General features: G+C 41.8%; 3 protein-coding genes across 6 annotated transcripts; 1 reads left to right on the top strand and 2 right to left on the bottom strand.

Annotated features, from left to right (window-relative positions):
* Window positions 1–597: 597 nt before the first annotated feature.
* nim1ka (NIM1 serine/threonine protein kinase a) lies at window positions 598–3,962 on the bottom strand. Its single transcript, XM_028414724.1, has 5 exons — window positions 3,652–3,962; window positions 3,374–3,486; window positions 2,084–2,205; window positions 1,853–1,999; window positions 598–1,602 (listed from the first exon to the last, which is right to left on the bottom strand). Exons 1-5 carry the CDS (start codon window positions 3,960–3,962, stop codon window positions 844–846), a joined length of 1,452 nt encoding a protein of 483 aa, XP_028270525.1. The 3' UTR covers window positions 598–843.
* Window positions 3,963–8,783: 4,821 nt separating this feature from the next.
* znf131 (zinc finger protein 131) lies at window positions 8,784–13,062 on the bottom strand. 2 transcript variants are annotated; one of them, XM_028414276.1, is made up of 9 exons: window positions 12,937–13,062; window positions 11,922–12,072; window positions 11,735–11,836; window positions 11,131–11,275; window positions 10,874–10,982; window positions 10,597–10,788; window positions 10,128–10,506; window positions 9,858–9,988; window positions 8,784–9,722 (listed from the first exon to the last, which is right to left on the bottom strand). In XM_028414276.1, the coding sequence occupies exons 2-9, from the start codon at window positions 12,052–12,054 to the stop codon at window positions 9,246–9,248; spliced, it is 1,668 nt and encodes a 555-aa protein (XP_028270077.1). In that variant the 5' UTR covers window positions 12,055–12,072; window positions 12,937–13,062; the 3' UTR covers window positions 8,784–9,245. The 2 variants fall into 2 exon arrangements, with proteins under 2 accessions (XP_028270077.1, XP_028270078.1); XM_028414277.1 differs by lacking the exon at window positions 12,937–13,062 and adding an exon at window positions 12,704–12,818.
* Window positions 13,063–15,459: 2,397 nt separating this feature from the next.
* Window positions 15,460–18,853, top strand: selenop (selenoprotein P). 3 transcript variants are annotated; one of them, XM_028414809.1, is made up of 5 exons: window positions 15,460–15,615; window positions 16,113–16,345; window positions 16,609–16,821; window positions 16,938–17,055; window positions 17,144–18,853. In XM_028414809.1, exons 2-5 carry the CDS (start codon window positions 16,143–16,145, stop codon window positions 17,855–17,857), a joined length of 1,248 nt encoding a protein of 415 aa, XP_028270610.1. In that variant the 5' UTR covers window positions 15,460–15,615; window positions 16,113–16,142; the 3' UTR covers window positions 17,858–18,853. The 3 variants fall into 3 exon arrangements, with proteins under 3 accessions (XP_028270610.1, XP_028270612.1, XP_028270611.1); XM_028414811.1 differs by having other exon boundaries at window positions 17,144–17,830; XM_028414810.1 differs by having other exon boundaries at window positions 15,486–15,615; window positions 16,110–16,345.
* Window positions 18,854–19,121: the final 268 nt, after the last annotated feature.

Below are 19,121 nucleotides of genomic sequence, written 5' to 3'. Positions count from 1 at the left end.
TCAGTACGTTCTACTTTTAAATGTAGTAGTAGAATTTATTTACTGTTTTATTTTGGTTTGTGTGTGTGTTAAAAGTAGGCCACAAGTAACACACATATATAATTAAACAATAATTTAATACAAAAAAAGACTGAGGTGTTTCAAATGTAGATTTATTTCAACCAGCACATTAGAATGGACATGACATCACAGGATTAAAAACCTGATGACTGAACATCCAATCGAAAATAGAATTTGCCACTTTAGCTAATGAGCCTGGTAATCCTGGCAATCAAAGCTTAGTGTCATTTATTTGCTTTTTCAAGGAGCCATGGAAAGAAAAAGAGAGGTCAGTGGGGTCAATCGGCCTAACAGCAGGAACATTTCATGGAGATACATCACATTAGATGGAACTTATACCCTCACAGACATTGAGGAGTATAGTAAAACCAGTCTGTCTGATTTTACAACATGATAAAAAACTAAGGCATCGAAAAAAAGTGCATTAAAACGTTAAAGACACCACAAATTTATCAACTTTCCCCTAAAATTTCTGCTGCACTGATTCTCACCAGTTAAATGATATAGGATATAAATATCTAACAAGTGTGACCCAATTGTATCAATTAAATTATATGTCAGAACATTTCCAAAGGAGAAGTATCCATATAAAAAAGCAGACAGCAGTGTTTTACTGGCAGCAGAGACTAGCTTTGCTAACTAGCATTGAGATACTAAATGCCAGAGTACAGGAGCTGAGGTTGTTGCAGACTGTGAATCAAATACTACTGGGCTGAAAAGCACTTTCTAAATGAATCCATGCAATCTCATCCCAGACTATGAAGTCAGAAGCAGAGCAGTTTGTCACAGAATCGCACAGAGTTTGGAAGTGTGCCGTAAACTCCGGTACACTTTTAGTCGCTCCTTTTTACTTGTTGTAGTTGGTCCAACTACCTGTGTGATCGTGGGTACGCTCTCTACAACCCGTTTCTTGTGAGCACGGTGGAGGAGGATCCGATAGACCCCGGTGATGGAGCTCCGGCAGTCTTTCCCCTGGTTGTTGAGGATGTGCTCTAAAGTGATCCCCAGTGTCTCCAGTGCAGTTTTTACCTCCAACTCCTCCTCCATGAGCTCAGATGGGTCATTCTCTGCAAGATAGGATGGATCTAGTTTAAAGGGCTCCATGGCACGTGGGAAGTCCACAGGAAGCAGCCACTCACAGCTCATCATCTGATCCACAGTGCAGCGGTCAGATGGTATGGGCTGTAAGATTCCCCTGATGAGCCGCTGGCACGCCTCAGGCATCCATGTTGGTAGGATGTAGGCGCCCTCCATGATGCATCGCTTCAGTTTGGCCACAGTGTCTGCCCTGAATGGCATGGTGCCTGTCACCATAAAGAACAGCATCACTCCCAGGGCCCAGATGTCCACAAAGATGCCAACATAATGCTCATCCCGAAAGAGTTCAGGCGCAGCATAGGGCGGAGAGCCACAGAACGTGTTGAGTGTCTCGTCACGGCGGCTGAGTGTGCTGAATCCAAAGTCCCCCACTTTGACACAAGAGGTGCTGGTGTAGAAGACGTTTTCTGCCTTCAAGTCACGGTGGATGATGTTGTTTTCATGCTGAGGAAGAACAAGGAGTGATTGAATTATATATCACTGCAGTCTGCACCTATATGCACAGTTTGTTCTCGGACATTTTATGCAAAAGTAAGCATCCTGAAAATTATTGGATTGGATTCTAAAACAGTTTTGTGTTGCCCTGCAATTCTCTATGTTTGGTTTGTCAGGTGTGTTATACTGTAACTCCACAGGATATTAAAGGTTACAGAGAAAAGTGTTCAAACAATGACAATAAATATCAACTACTAACCATGTGTTTAACAGCAGAGAGGACCTGAGCAAAGACAATCTTGCTATCAGTGTCAGAAAGTTTTCCTTCTGTGGTAATCTTAGTGTAGAGCTCCCCTCCACCTGCATACTCCATCACCAGGTGTAATCGAGACAAAGTCTCCACTACCTGAATAAGACAAAGGCGTCATTGATCACAAACAACTTGATATCAGTGTAAAATAAGTATAAGAGTACACAGAGCGAATCAAACCTCATAGAGGCGTATGATGTTAGGATGGTGTAGTTTCTCCATGCTAGAGATCTCCCTGGACAGCAGCCTCTGTGTCTTCTGATCCAGCTTGGTTTTGTCTAAGATCTTGATGGCCACTTTGTCTGGTGATGCATATTCAGAAGAGTATGTTAAATAAACACTGACATATGATACATTTATCTAATAAATAGTATGTTAGTTGTTACATACAGAAAGGATAAGTAAATGTGCAGATAGGGAATAGAACATTTAAGCCCGATGCTCTGCTTTATTTATTTTAATAGAGGATTAGCTAGCAGCCCTCAGAAACCACTTTTCTTGATTATGTTCTCCTGGGGGGTCAATTCCCAGTTTTAGACCTGTCTTAAAAGGAAAATTGCTTTATTAAATCAGAAGGATTTTAAGCAGATATAGAGGATCAAGCCAAGGTGAAGATGAAATATGACAAGAAGACAGAGTTGGCTGGTTTGCTCTGTAAGCAAATTTAACTGACCCCTTTTAACACTGAACACTTCCAGAAAAATGCAAAATTTTTTTACATTAAATTCAATCTTGGCTGTATTCACTATAAATGATTCATTGACAGAGTCAAAATAGAACTCAGGTAACTGAATACAGAAAAGATCTTAAGAGGCAAAATGGTGTTGAGATATCTAATTGTGCTTCAGTATGCATTATTAAGGCTGGCATTAGGCTCCCTTTCAGCTGGGACATAGCTTTCAATAGGAACATTCAAAATGCATTGCAGCTCATTTTGTTTTTGACTAAATGATACCACTTAAATGCACACACACACACACACACACACACACAAACATTAGGGAAAAAGCCAGTAAAAAATGTATGACCCTTAAAACATAAAGCATGCACACACACATACTGAGCCATTCAATCATTTTCCTCTCTCTCTCTCTCTCTCTCTCTCTCTAGGCTTTGATGAGGCATGCGGCAATTTTAGCCGTCGCTAAGGAAACTGGAGATCTCTAATCAATCCATCTGTTCAAGGGCAGCAGACAATCTGTCTCTTTGTGGCTGAATCAGCCACAAAGAGACACACATTGCCTTGTTAGTGAATTGCTATTAAAGGACACACTTGTTAGTGTTGCAGCCCATTGATGAAAACAGCTTATCAGCCAACTTTTCACTTAATTCTAATAAACAGAGTGAAAAGTGAGATTGGCTTTTTCAAGATGAATGACTTTAGACTTATATATTTTTTTTAGAAATGACAATACAGCCATCATGCTTTGGCTTCTAATAGTAACAAGTTGCATTTCATTAGGGGTTTACCTTTGGTGAGAGCATGAATCCCCAGCTTGACATGAGAGAAATTTCCACACCCAATCTCTCCACGGATTTTGTAGAAACCGATTCGTCTGCCCACTGTTAGCTCACGGACCACCCTGCAACCAAATTACATAGCAGAAGATGTAATGCTAGTTGTGATTTAGTAAAGTGTAGAACACCTCTGAGAACACTTCACCACGTGGGAAGTCAAAACCACAAATTGGGCTGTAACAAATCTCCAAAAAGTGGCTTTAAAAGCCCCTGTCTCTCTTCAACCTTACCTTTCGTCCTGGCACATATCCAGGTTGAGCCTTTCCAGAGGAGTGAGTTTGCGGACGGTGGCCCCCTCATCGTCAGTGTTGATGTCAGAGCTGTCCTGGTGGCTCCAGCGGTTGTACCTTTGGCCGCTAGTAACCACAGCAGTGCCCCCAACTGAACCTCCAACAGAGTCTCCATTGGACTCACCGGTCTCGGCCCCAGATACAGAGTTAGTCCCGGTGGTGCCTGCTGCCCCCGATGCCCTGGAGCCTGCTGTCCCAGCCCCAGCTTCAGCCCCTTCTGGGCTGCTGTCATAGGGGCAGACAGCAGTCATCCTGCTTAGGACACCCAGGGTGAAGCAGGCTTATCTCATAGCTGGGATTGATGCAGGACTGTGTGCACAATAACAGAAATATATTATTGCTTATAGAGACACTTGGCTTTATAATATAAATTCTTTCTTTAACAACAAATATGTTTCAAGCCATGAAAATATATGTTCAAATTATTTGTTTTGTCAGAATAACAATACATGGCTTTTTAACCCAGGTTCTCCCTTCCATATAAAGTTAGTATCATAAAATGAATGTGACAAACTTACCTTCAGATATGTGAGCCATCTGGAAGGTGCATCCTTTAAGTGCCCAAACATCAATAAACAAATATCATTAACCAGCAGTTCTCTGTATTCTGGCTCAATGGAACCTCGTTAATCCAACAGCCAAAAACTCCCTCAAATCTGCTGCAGTGGAAACTGTCCTCTCCACAGTGGAATATCAGTGGAGTCACGTTATCATCTGAAGCTTGAAGCATTTGTCGCCTTGCCTCGTCCTGTGGTTGATGTTTTCTTCACTCGTAGCAGCTGAAGAAAAAGTGATAAGCACAGGGATCAGATAAACCATGTGTTATCAGATTCATGCTCAGTGTTGTGTCCTGCTGAAGAGGTCTGTGGAGCTTTAATGGACTCTCCTGGGTCTCCAAGGTATAAATATATCACAGGGTGAGGAGGAGGGAAGAGGAGCTGAATGGGGGAGGTTGGGGGAAAGAGACTGAACAGATGATAGTGTCAGGGTGTAGCCATGGGTTGGTTGGCCAGACGACCTGGACAGAAGCACAAGAGAGAATAAAAAGAAACGTCTCTTTCTGTTTCAGTATATTAGTACACTTTGATCAATTTTCCACCATAAACATAAAAAGACCTTGTGTGCATAAGTTAGTAAGTGTGCAGTAATGTAATTCTTCCTTTCTTTAAGGCTTTGGCTACAAAAGCGTTGCAGGTTGAGGTTGCTATGAGAACCAGAATAAACAAATCAGAGATCCTTATCACTTACAAACCTTAATACTCGCACGACTGCCTGCCAATTTAAATGCACATAGCAGTCCCCCGGGTGTGTGTTTTGTGTGTGATAGGTGCGAGTGTATATGAGATGTAATTGGGTGATAACTGCATGGTGCTTGGGCATCAAAGATATAACAATCTCCCATGAGAGGAAAAGGTCAATCTGAGCTAAAAGGGACCCATGATTTAAAAAAGTTATAGCTGATGTGGTTGTTTTCCATTAAGAGTGAGAACACACTGCCTTTTGCTGTGTGCAAAAGACATAGATATTCTGTCTAAGAAGGTTTTCGTTCATTTACATCCATATTACCATGGACATGAATGTTCAGTGGAGCCTTTCTCAGAAATCAAAGCACTTCTCTTTTGTGAGACCTGGAGTCTTGTAGCCTTCAAACACCTTCCTGCCATCGCACCATGAATATCTACGCATTGATCTCAGACAACCTAAAAGCATCCGCTAAGAGAGGAGAGGCCTCCACTTTACAGCACAAAGCAACACGTGCTGAAAACCAGCCTTTTATGTGTGTGAATAAAACGAATAAAGGACGACCACGGCCAGCAGAGAGCAACACAAGATATGGGACAACAACAGCATTAGGATATTAGATTTACCTAAAATCATTATATTAAATATAGCCTATGCATAACAGTGCCTTTACAATGAGGGAAAAAAACACTTGACATGTTGAGTAAAGCAATTTTTGCAAGCCAAATGAAGCTGAGATTATCTTCACAGAGGCTTTATAGACTCAGATTGCTTTGTTCTTCGTCTCTACCGGATAACAAATCTACCAGGTTGCTTGGTGATGGACACTGACCAAGCGTGTTTGTTTGTCTTCATCTCAGGCTGAGGGATTAGGCATTAACTCCAAGTGAGTGTCAAAGAAGAAGAAAGCACACTGTTATAAATACAGTTATACAGTGTATAGGGATCTATAATGTTTTCAAAGTCAAGAAAACCAGATGTACTACTCTATAGATTATGTTGAGGGATTATTAAAAATACAACAAGATTAAAGCATCGGACAAAGCTTCACTTACTCCACTGATCTTGTTTGCTTTACAAACAGATGTACAGCTAAATCTTTGCATAATGTATTTGCTGTTTATCACCAACAAGTCTATGTGTCTGCAAAACTTTAAACCCTTCTTCAGCAAACACAATTAGTTTGAGTCCTTACTCACCAGACAGTCAATCACTCGTCTAAGGATCTCTAAAGGGAGGACGCAGGGCTTGCCTGGTGCACTGTGCTGTGCTGTTGATCACACTGCTAGCATCAGCAGCCTCTTCACATGCTCCAACAACGGAAAACACAAGAGCCCATCCACAGCAGCTGTGGATCAAGAATTACACACTCCTTCCATCTGTTACGGTTCCCACTCACAAAAAAAATGCCTGTTTGTGACTTTAGTCAGATGGAGAGCGCAGAGGAGAGGTTTCTGTGGAGGAGCTCATCCACCTCCTGTCTGAAAGGCCCCCTTTCTTTACATCCATCCTCTCCTTCTCTCTTTTCCACAGGGGCTATGCATTAAAACCACAAAGACACCACATGTAGTCACTATATGCTTTCTTTAGACGGATATGTGCACAAGTATGTTAATGAGCGAAAAGGGTAAATGTGAAATATTTACCCTATACATTCCAGAGAGGCTCTCTGGAATGTATAGGGTAAATATTTCACATTTACCAAAAAAAACTGACCTCTAAATCCCTTCTCCCTGACACACACACAGTCCAAACAAAGCTGCACTGGTCAGCTGATCAGTAGCCTATCTAAATAACAACATATTCTTTCACTTCATATCTGTGCAATCACTTTGAATGTGGTTTATTCCCTAAGCATGGCAACACATCACACCAAATAGATCTAAGTAAATCTTGGTGAGGAACACAGAGACCTAGACATGTCTCTGAGGCCTTAACAAAGTTACCATGACACCATACGCAGGGAACACAATAACACAACAATGACACACTGCACGGAAGCTTAAACATCTAAATCCACTTGGTTTTCACTGATTTCTTTCTGCTTTAAAAAAAGAGGGGGGCGTCTGCACCTTATTCTCCATCAGCACATCAAAGAGGCGTGCATCAAAGAAAAAAAGGAACACGAGGAACAATGTTTCATCTTCTCTGGACTGATTGACCATCAAAAGAATTACAATTAAGAACAGGTTCCATTCAGGTGGAAATAAAAAGAAACCCAAAAGGACTATTTTGGTTTAGAAATATGAAAATTTATTCCAACTCCCTGACAAGAATAACTAAGATTATTTTTGTATGGCAACAGGCAGAGCCAGCTTCTGGTGCCCTATAGGCATTATTTTCTGACTACATCTATTGTCACCACGGTGACTTGGTTTATTAGGACATATATGTCTAAACACAGAAAGCCAAACAGTTCCAGTTCCACACTGTGTACTTTCCTCTTAGCTACAGGCAGGGTTGTAAATAATGTATTCTTTTTTCTCTTGTGTGGAATTTGTGTCCAAAACTAACTGTTTTATTTAAACTCCTCCAAAAGTGAGTTCTGAAAACATGACTGACCTTGTCACACTCCATCAACAGCCATTCTGTCCATTCATAAAATACTGTTAACAGAGTTAAGGAGTCCCCAAAGTGATGTATTAGAATGGGCGTGCGTCATGTGTGTGCGTAACAGACGATCTTATGTATTGAAGACAGAGTTTTTCAAACTAGGGAATAGATCACGTGATTATAAAAACATATAACTCTCATTCTCATGTTGCCTATCATAATTATTAGGCTCAATGGGCCATAGCCGCCCACATTTACATATTACATTAAATTGTTTTAGCAGCAACATACACATTTCTAAACAAAAGCGAAGAAAATTCCTTTCCGGTGCATCAGATGTGTCACTCCACGATCTATGACAGTCAACAGTTATTATCCCCGCAGCAGCAGCAGCAGCAGGCCATCCCTGTGAGGCAGGGCATTTCTGATCCCACCGCGTAAAAACACCAGAGACGCTCCGTGTGTGGACTGTAATAGACTTACTTGTCGGCGCTTCTTCACGGGCCTGTGACGGCCACCTTTGCCGATCTCGCTGTAAAATTCATCTTCTCCGATGCCGGTGACATTGAGCGCACTGGCACTGCTGCAGCGGCTCCCCGGCTCAGTCTGTTGTGAAGGAAATCCGCTGAACAAGCAGGTGTATCGACGAATCAGCGCTGACCCAAGGAGTCCACCGAGCCTCTGTTATCCAATTAGAAACAAGAAGTGAGGAGCTGTCTTGTTCTGCGTGTAGGGACGCACCAGGTAACCTAAACTGCGTGTGTCACGCACCGTGCCCGCTGGTCCGGTTATAAGCACATGGGGAGTTCATAGTGGGGTCAGGGGTCCATGGGGTTGGGGTGGGGGAGTATCTCTAAGGATTCTAAAATAACTGTGATTCCTTCGTTAAAAGGACACAGACTTGTCACAGATCCAAACCTCAGTGTATATGGCTATATGAGAATAAAGACAGAAACATGTTGATGAAGATTCTCAGTCATTCAGGTCATATTAGTGAGTGTAAAACTCACAAACAGCTCTAATAGCCGCATACTTACCCGTGTTGGTCTGGCTGACTGTGCCTGGTGTGTCTAATGACTATGAGACTGCAAGGGGGGACTCTTGCTGTGAACATGTGACTTGGACCCACCCACTGAGGTCCTCCACCACATATAAACCATGTTTCACCACCGAACAACACAAAAACATTAACGTTTTTAAAATAAACATCAAAATAATAATTTGTCCTTATGTCTCTACCTTACCATGTTGATTCAAAGATCATGGATGAAAAGACCTTTGGCAAAACTGGTTTTATTCCATAGGTGAATTTTGCCTACAAAAACACCAAAAGTCAATATGAAAGGAAAAGTCATCAAAACTGTAGCATAAAAACAGAAAAATCTGCAGCACTCGACTGCTGTTATATAAGCTGCAGCATGTCATTCATTGTCATGGCAAGTGTCCCAGGATGTAAGCTCATTAATTTAAGATAAAATGTGAGCACAAAGAAAACACATATGAATGAATTGTTCAAGACACAGAGCATATGATGGCAAATGGTTTGGAGAGATATACAGCATTATAAGTAAACTGCAATTCTGTCCAAAAGACAGAGTTCAAAAAGTGAGGGTAGCGGGAGACAGACAAGACAGCAGGACATAGGAAGGTGGAATGCTGTGTCCTACATGCAGTGATTTGTATGGAAAATAATATGTGTCATTTTATATTCCTATACAACCACCGTTTGTTCCGCTTCTTCAACTTTCCCCCTCCACCTGAGAGTTCACCATCTGCTGTCCGTCAACCTCAGTTGTGGTCACATGCACCACCTGGATCTGCACCCCAGCCTGTTTTAATCTCTCCATGTCCTCCTCACACATCTCCGCCACCCCTCCATCCTCCACCACAACTGTCGCCGTCTCCTCCATTTCCATCACATCCACGGGCTCCACTGTGACGTGCTCGACCTGAATTCCATCATCCAACAGGACCGTTTCGGATCCATCTATGCTCTGCGTTGCTATGGCGAGAGCTGCGGTAGCAGCAGAGTCGGTAATCACCACTTCCTCAATTGACTTGTCCTCAATGGAATGGATGTCTTTGAGGTGGGCCTTTAGCTCTTTGGGGTGGGTAAACCACATGTCACACATGGTGCAGTGGTTGGGCTTATCTCCAGTGTGGCTCACAAGATGGTCTTTGAACTGATCCCAGCTGTTAAACACACTGCTGCAGACCTGTTAGAGATGAAGGAAGATGGAGGAAGAAGACCATCAATATGCAATGTTTTTATTTTCATTACGTGAAAGAAATGTGAAAAAAAAAAATCCATGACACAGTGCAGCGATGGCCATGACTCAGACAAACTGTACCTGGCATTCATAGAGCTTCTTACGTCCTTTCTTGGCTCCAGCCCCATTCTGACAGGCTGCCATATGGCACTTCAGTGTGCTATTCCTTGCAAATCGCTCATGACAATCTGGACACTCGTAAGGTTTTTCACCTAAAGATGGCCACAGAAAGACAAATAAATTTTAGTGCTAAACATACAATAATCACAAGAGGTCTGGACACATTTTTAAATTATGGTTAGGTGTCAGGCTATGTGCAAACTGAGCTCAACCAGCTTTGTTAATTCTCACCAGTGTGTTTCCGCAAGTGCTCCTTAAAGTGGCCAAAGTGGTCAAAGTGCTTCTTACAGTATTCACAGACATGCACTTTCTTTTGAGGTTTCTGGTTTCGAGACAGTTCCTCTGCTTCGAAATGAAACGTGCTGATGTGCTGCTTCAAGGCTCCCTCTCGTGTGTAGGCTTTGCCGCAGTGGATGCACACATGGGGTTTCTCCAGCGAGCCCAGGTGTGTTTTCAAGTGTTGTTTGAGGTGGTAGTACAACTTGAAGCTGCGGTCACACTTGTTGCAGCGGAACATGTTGTCTACTTGGGAAATCTGGACCTCCACAACCTCGACATTCTCCAGCACCTTGGCGGCAGCCACTGTTTCCTCCTGATACACAACCTCATGCTGAACACAAAAACAACAATAACAAATATGACTTCATTCTTTCACAAACAGAATTCCCTTATCCATGAACCAATTGGTATGTATGTATACCTCTTCTATTGCTTCCTTCTTGATAACTTGTAACGTTGGTTCCCCTTGCTGATATTTACTAGTTATATCGGCAAGGAGAGCCAAAGCAGAGTCATCTGATGCTGCCTGGGCATTCTTTGCTGCATCCACCACCTCCTCCAGCCCTGACTCCTCCACCTCAATGGCACCTTCCCCTATGACTTCAATCTCCACCTGCAAAGAAAAGCGTGTCACTTAAGTTTAAAGAATTGCCAGTAACATCCACTGGATTTAGGAAATATCTATTTGACATACTGACCTGCTGCTCTTCCACTGATGGTAAAGTTTCTGTAATCACATTTAACGTCTCTGTAATCTTCCTCTTTTTACTTTTGCTCGGTGTCGTCAGTGAGGGATTCTCATTTATCCTACAAGAGCAGAAAAGCTATTGTTAAGAAGTAAAGCAGTTAATACTTGTTAGTCCCAGTAATACAATAATACATTCATACATCATTATACATAAATCTAGCTTCTTTAGCAGCAAAAGATGAAAAGTTATTGTATGTAAAATCTCACTTATTGTCGAGTGCCTTGATGGCTTCCTGCATCTGTAGGTATTCAGCAGCCTTCCAGACATCATAGGCCTCTTCTTCTCCGGATATAGCAAGCGTGGCTGTGTAAGTGAACTCTAACAGCTGGCGAAAGGCTGTGTTACTCACTCCTATTAAAATAAGACACAGAGCCAGTGTTGAGTAAAATGCTGGTCTGTGTAATGTGCTAACAGACAGGAGAACAGCTGTCATAGAAGGTTATATTCAAACATAAACATATAATATAAATGTGACTCAACATCTGCTGTACCACTGTGATAAAACTGCAACTCAATCTTTATCAATGTCATTTTTGTATAGTGCACGTTACACACATTGTCCACAAGAGAGCACTAGTGACGTTATTTTGATTATTTTTACTGATCACTAAAAGGTCTGTAAAATGCATTTGCACCGTACTTCAGTTATCTATGTGATAACAAACCACTCAATGCATTGCCTACAATTTGGGCAAAACCTTTAACAGCAACACTGTTTTCATATTTAAATAATGTTTGTCTCTTGTTATATTTTCTATAAACACAAATCTAACTGTCCCTTTTCTAGTGCATAAAGAAAAACTACAATACCTTCTATCTCCACCAGTGGCTCTTGGGTAAAATCCTGGAAGAACTTGTGGAAAAACTGACTGCATGCTGCTAGCACTGCTTTATGGGCCCTGAACTGGTGTCCTGCAATAAAAACAGACACATTGAATAATAAGTGTTGTTTAGGAATTTCACTGACAGTGATGACCTACATTATACACCTGCTTACCATCCACAATCAAGGTAATGTCAGTGAACTGGTCCAGCTGTCGCTGTTCATTCAGTTTGTCCATCATCACTTTGTAATGTGTTGGGTACTCCATGCTATTCCCCTCCAGCTCCACCTCCACCTCAGCTGCCATTGCTCACCCAGTCCTTCTCTAAAGGAATAAATGAATGACAGTCAAAACAGGATATCCTAGAGTTGTGAAATAAAGAGTAGGTTTGGCTCAGAAAAAAACAACAAATAGATATTTTATTAGAAACAATGAGTACTGTTTCTAATAATGAACACAAGTACATATCTTAAGTTATGCAGTTAGGCAGTTTATATGTTTTGAAGACCATACTGTAAATATTTACAGCATAGTCTGGACATCGACTGTATTTAAACTGAGAAATTGTGACAGTATCTGTTTCATTTCTGTGGCAAACAAAGACTATAAATATGTCCTTAAATTAATTATACAGTGGAAAATGTAGATTCAAAAGTTTTGGATAGGCAATGTCAACAGTAAAAACTAACTGCTATGAGTGAAATTGTAAGGAATACTAACATTTAAAATGTCTAACAGAACATATCGTCCTTACGTTTACGCTTCAAATAATGCTGCGTATAATATTATTCAACGTTTTACGTTATACACGGATTTATAGAGCTACCTTAGAGGTAATGCTAGTCCAGCTCTACTCGTGCTAGCTTACCTAGCAAACACACGATCCTATCCCCTATCGACCAGAATACGTGATTCTGCAGACGCGAGAAATCAAAGTAAACTAAATTAAACTTACCAGGAGGAGATTTATCTGTCGGGCCGTTTTGATACATAAACATAACGAATATAAACATGTTTGAACCGCCCGATGTCTCAGCTAACGGGCCTCCTAGCACGCTCGCCATTTCGCGTTGGACAATCAACATTACGTCATCAAACCGCGCATTAAAATACACTTTTCTCAGACAGGTTTCCTAATTATAACCGCTGTGAGTAACAATACACGTTAAAAACCGTCGGTATACATACCTCAAGTTTGGTTACGTAGTTCGAGAAAGTTGCTTTACGATAATATTTCCCTCGACGCATGTACGGCTGTTTTACTCTCGTAGCTCCTAAAAGGGCGGTCGCTCAACCCTCAGGCCTCGGATTCCCAGAAACCCTTGCGAGGCCAAGGACGCCGAGGACCGTTGCTAAGTGACAGACGTTCTTCTCGTTCTTTTCATATTTTTGATTTTGAAGTTATCGTCATCAAGCATTGAGTTGTAGTTGGTGTCGGCGTTTTTACAGGATCATATAACGTTAATTGTACAGACTCCTTGCTAGCGACGCTAGCTAGCTAACTAATATGACAGCTGCATTTTAGCAAGCAGCTGCTCCGTCAAAGTAAAATTTTGCAGTAAATAAAAGATCCTCAGCTCACAGGCAGACCTGTCCTCATCCTCATCTTAAAACGTGCTGTCATAATAGACTTCAACTCTTAAAACCACCATTTTACCGCTTATAAATACTTTTTTTAGGTCTAAATCGACAGCTGTAGAGATGGATATTTTACATGCACATGGGAGCATCACCAGACACTCCTCATTCAATGTAGAAACTTTTCATTTATAACTTGTAACTTCAAGTAGTAAAACTACAACAAAACTACAACTCAATTTCCCCACGGTGATTAATAAAGTTAATCTTAATCCTAATTTTATTTTTGAGTCTGCAAATACTGCCACCTAGTGTTCGGATTTTTAAATCCATAGCCACTCATATTGCAGCACAAACAGCTGTGGACAGTCTTTGCGAAGAAAACATTGTTTGTATAAGAAATTCTAAAAATATATACATATATATTTAGTGCAAACATAAAATGTTTAATGAACAAAGATCCTGCTGTGTAATCCTGGCAGACATGTTGTATTTTGTGGTTACAGCTGCAGCCTCAGGAGGTGACCCCACCATCCTCGCCCACTCATTCCAACAACAGTATGTGAGTGTTAGTGTTCAAAAGAAGTGAATGTGTCAGAAATTTAACCACATTGTTGCTGTTGTAATCAATAGCTTAAGATCATAATATTTCGGAGAGCTTTCAAGGTGTTTTACATGTCTTTGTGGGTTAATAGATGCAGATGGATATGGAGATATTAACCCTGAAACGTATGACTTAAGACAAAGGGCAGGATATAAAACTACCCCTAATGTTAATCATCACAGAGAATTAGATAATACATTTTCTAGATAATGTGTCAGTGGGGTAGTTGCATTATTATACTGTCTGGAGGTCATTGTATCAGTTTCAGTGGTTACTCTGTGAATGAATAACACTGGCTCATAGTTCAGGTGTTGCTCTGCTGTATCAGCTGGCAGCCACACTGAGAGTGTCTCATCTCACTGCGCTGTTCAGGTGCTGTTCATACATATTTGGCAGTCGCATTCACTTTGTGTGCTGGTGCGATAGCAACTGTACACCCTGACCTCCATGTGCTCTGTCTCTCATTCTCTATTGTATAAGATTAATAAGATTATATGCAGACTTCTTGTCATTACATCTCCAAAAGTAACTCAATACCACCATGTCCATATAGATTGCTACAGTTTGTTGTTTGTCTTTGACAAGAAAAGCAGCACAATATCTATTGTTTATCTCCACTATACATGAGCATATATTTACAGGGGGTGGAAACCTTTTAGTGCAGTACAAGGCAGTCCACCAGTATTACACAACAGTCTTAAAATCCCCATGGAGACGTACAAACACTTATTGTACACAATGATAACACAAAGATAGTGTTAAAGATACGTGTGGAAGTTATTGAAAGTAGATTCATGCTGGAAAATAATCATTAAGTTCATCTTCCTTGTAGGTCATCATAATTTCAGTTGACTTTATGTGATTCTTTGATAAACCACAATCTCGTTGACATTTTCTGACCTAGGTTACCCTGACCTTTGGTCCTGCTAATCCCATTACAGTGATCTGATCTCTTTGACCTGCATGGTCTACGTCTGCAGACAGCCTCACCTGGCTGGTTGGACTTTAAGGTTAACAACTGTTTTATATTTAACCACCAAAGTCATGCATTTACTTTCTTAATCTAAATTCAATTATTTATAAAAATCTTAACTTGTTTGTTTCTTATACCCCTTAAAATTCCTACACATAAGCCACTTGTGAATATACTGCACAAGTCCTCTCAGGTAGTGTTTGCATAGACTTTGCTGAAACATTTTGGACACCAACCCGAGTCCCACCCTATGTTCTATTTCATTTCCTTTGCTGTGCACAAAGCCAGCAACAGAGTTGCACAACATTCTTCCAGTTCTTAGATATGCATAACACATTAACTTCCCAGCATGCAAGAGCGATCAATTTAATTTGCAAGTCAAATAGATACACCGTCTTTACAGCTAACTGCTCTTAGACAGTCGTAACACTGGAGCAGCTTTTTCCCCTCACACTTTTCTTCTAGTCAAACTTACTTGCTTATTTTGCATTTTTTTAAAAAAAGCTGTTCTGTCAATTTTATGCATTTTTTTTACTTTAGAAAAGTGCAGGAATCAGCAAAGAGCTCTAACTGAACTTTGCCCTCTTTCCAGACAGCACAACAACAGGCAGAGTATAAAAGGGGGGGAGCAGCCGAGGAGAGGCTTGTTTTTGTTCAAGGAGTTGCAGCAACACAGAACTGAGAGAAGAGAAGGAAACTTCTTAACCAAAGGGTAAGTGACAAAATTTACAACATCTTAGCAGGTTACAGTACTCGGAACAAGGGAGGTGAAGCGTTCATAAGGCAACATTTATCAACTATGAGAAATAAATTGTGACAGATCAGCATATTGCACAATCCAGTATGATGAATGCAAATGTATTTAGTGTATCTGAACTGTTTTCCACATTAAACCTTGCATGGAGTTGAAACATAAATCTTACTTTTCAGAATTTAAACATCCTTTCTATTGGGCTTTAGAGCTAAAGTTAAATGTAAACAACATGACTATATGAACATGAAACTTCTTTGTTCACTTTATTTTCTCTTTGTCATATGTCGAGAATGATCTAGAGGATGTGAAAATGATAACCCTATCAACCTTTTGTACCATATCCTCACTTGTTTTCTGCTGAGTTTGACGAACTTTCTTTCTCTTCTCTAACATTCCTCCGCCTCCTCCTCCTCCTCCTCCCACCACTATCTTGTTTCCCCCTCTGTGCTCAGCAGATCGGGGCAGCGTTGGGCGGCACCACAGTCATGTGGGCAGGCCTCACTCTGCTCCTCACTCTCTGCCTGCTCCATGGGGGCGGAGCAGAGAGTGATGGGGGTGGGCCTCGATGTCAGCTGGCGCCTGCCTGGAGAATAGGGGAGGTGGAGCCCATGAGGGGGTCAATAGGGCATGTGACGGTGGTGGCTCTTTTCCAGGCCAGCTGACTGTTCTGCTTGGTGCAGGCTTCCAGGTTTGTACAACCAGTCAATACTTTGAACTCCAAAGGAGTGCATGTCCTAAATAAGTCATAATTGATATTTATTGGCTACAGGTAAAGTTTATGGCCCTATATGCAAAGCTTGCCAAGCCGGCTCAGACATCTATTCTTATGTAACTACAAAGCTCACTGTCCAAGATGTGCATCTGTTTAGAGTTATTGGTCGAGTCCCAGCATTATTCATCAGTTTGCTACATTTGAATCACATTTTAGAACATATGCTCTCTAATGTGCAGAATGGATGGCCTGCGCCAGAAGCTGGAGCGTCATGGTCTAAGAGATGTGCGCTACATGGTCATTAACCACCAGGGGAAGCAAGCCCAGCGCCTGCACACCCAGCTGGCAGAAAAACTTTCAGAGAACATCACGCTCTACAAACAGGAGGAGCAACAGCCCGATGTTTGGCAGACACTGAACGGACAGAAAGATGACTTTCTCATCTATGACAGGTCAGTTACATGCAGCAACAGGTTTTATTCACACTTTGCAGGTGAAGATCAAGAGCACCAATATTGTTGCCATCCATATTCAAGCTCACAGTGCTTGTCTGTCCCTCTGCCATCAGGTGTGGGCGTCTCACTCACCACATTTCACTTCCATACTCCATCATTGGACAGGGCCACATTGAGGGTGCAATCAGAGATACCTACTGCAAACGCATATGTGGAGAGTGCGCACATGAGGTACAGACTGTGTGTTCAGATGAAATGATACCAGCACATTTAGTGGGGATACTCTGATATCTTATGGTTCTCTTTTTCCCCCCCACAGAGTGCTGAGGTCCCAGAGGAGTGCAATAAGAAAGCAGAGGCACAGCCAGATGTAGATGGTAGCCCAGCTGTAGAGGGTAACACTGAACATGGTCACGGTCATCACCACCATCATGGTCATGGCCACCATGGGGATAATCATGATTTCCACCCCCGTGGCCTTGGTCGTGAACGTGTTCACCACCGTGGTCATCACCATGGAAATGGTCACCATGGAAATGGTGATGACCATGGTAGCCATGATCAAGGACAACAGCAGAGTCAAAGCCAGCAAGGTGTTAGAGAACAAGGGCATTATCAAGATGGCGTGGTGTCTCAAAGGCAGGCTCATTTAGAGTTAGGCCAGGTGCAACAAGCACACATACAACACATGTCACAGGAAGCTCTCGGAGCCCCTGTTAGACCTTGAATACAAGAGAAGGCGAGCTGAAAGTCAAAGCACAGCTGACAGTGGACAGCAGGCTCTGACAATGAAGCCTCTCCTAAGGCCAGCTGATGCTGACACTGACGCAGGCTGTTTGGCGAAGCAGGCATTGAGCAGCCAGTCAGTCTCTGACACTGTGGTGAGGTGTTGCCCGCCTCCTGACGGTGACACGGGCTGATAGGCGACGCAGCCAATAACGTTAGGGAGACCTGACAGTGACGCTCGCCTCCTGCTGCCTGACAGCAGCCTCAGCCAGCCCAGTGAGCCTGACCCCCAGGTGTTGTGAGCTGAGGATGAGAGCAGCTGTAAGCTGGTTCTCATATCAGCCCAATATTAACACCAGTGAGCAACACCAGGGCCAAGAGCTCTTTTTACCAACAAGTATTACCCTGAGAGAGGAGGGAGGGGGGCAGTCCTGACAGCAGTGATGTGAGACAGATGAACAGGTGGAATCCAGAATCACACAGATTTGTTAGTGCTTTAAAGAAAAGGCTTCACCTGTCTCCACATGTCTGTTCGCAGGTTGCTCTCTTCCTGTCTCAGGTGTTCATGTGGTTGTCATGTTCATAAACTGCCTCTTCCACTTTGTTCTCTCCATCCTTTATGAAACCAGGCGCAGAAACTATGCACTAGTGGTGCCTGTATGATGTCAGGCAGGAAAGAAAGGAGAGGGCAGTGTAGGAACATGAGAAACACAAACATATTTCAAAGAATGAAGAATAACTAACCAAAAACCTAAAATACAGAAGATACTCTTGCAGTATCTTGGATATTCTGAATTAGGAAAATATGAGAATTCTTTTATGAAGGTTGCATTTAAAGCCATTGAAACCCAAAGCACTGATTCATTATTGGGGAAAAGTCTTGTTTAAAAAACTTTGAATCAATGACATATTAGTCAGAACACACTTCTTTAGGATACTTAACAGCACTAACACAAAGTCCACAAGCTTTAACATAACTCAGGTGCCTTCACACGTTCTAACCATTCTGGCTTTTATTTCTAACATGGAAAGTTTTTTTCTTTTATTTGTAGCCTGCAAACTGCAAAGATTTATACAAAGATTGTTAAAAAAACATTTTGTACTCCTTAGATAGACACAAAAAAGTGAGAGTGAAACAATGAAGGATGGATTGTTGGAATACACTCTGTACTGAATGATGGTTTCTATGGAAAGACAACAGTCACCCTGAAATCCTGATGCTTGCACAGAGAGCTGTATTGTGTTGAGATTGTTAAACATGGAAACTGAGAGTTGAATAAAGATGGTGGAGTTGCTTTTTGTAGTTTGTCTATGTTCCTGTCAAAAGCATTAACAAACCTTCACTGTTAGCACATATAAGTCTTTTTCTTACATACACACACACACGCATCTATAGTAGTCCCTAAGGAATAAATGTCCCCTATAAAGTACTGGGGGTACAAGAATGAACAGGCTTTTCATTTCTGCAAGGTAAAATCAGGAGAGCTTTTCCAGTCTTTCACTGTCCTAATCATGATTTTAAAGGTGCACACAATTATTGCAATGAGTCAATCCAGGTTAATGGTTAAATT

The sequence above is a fragment of the Parambassis ranga genome, chromosome 9 (genome assembly GCF_900634625.1).
Source record: "Parambassis ranga chromosome 9, fParRan2.1, whole genome shotgun sequence".
NCBI lineage: Eukaryota > Metazoa > Chordata > Actinopteri > Ambassidae > Parambassis > Parambassis ranga.
This window is presented reverse-complemented; position numbering and strand designations above follow the sequence as displayed.

Coding starts and splice junctions, on each gene's coding strand:
- nim1ka (XM_028414724.1), bottom strand. CDS start 3,962: ATGACTGCTGTCTGCCCCTATGACAGCAGCCCAGAAGGGGCTGAAGCT. Junction 2,000..2,083: donor ACATCATACGCCTCTATGAG/GTTTGATTCGCT, acceptor TGTCTTATTCAG/GTAGTGGAGACTTTGTCTCG. Junction 1,603..1,852: donor TCTCTGCTGTTAAACACATG/GTTAGTAGTTGA, acceptor GTTCTTCCTCAG/CATGAAAACAACATCATCCA.
- znf131 (XM_028414276.1), bottom strand. CDS start 12,054: ATGGCAGCTGAGGTGGAGGTGGAGCTGGAGGGGAATAGCATGGAGTAC. Junction 10,789..10,873: donor CATCAGTGGAAGAGCAGCAG/GTCAGTATGTCA, acceptor TTTTCTTTGCAG/GTGGAGATTGAAGTCATAGG. Junction 9,989..10,127: donor GCACTTGCGGAAACACACTG/GTGAGAATTAAC, acceptor GGCCATCTTTAG/GTGAAAAACCTTACGAGTGT.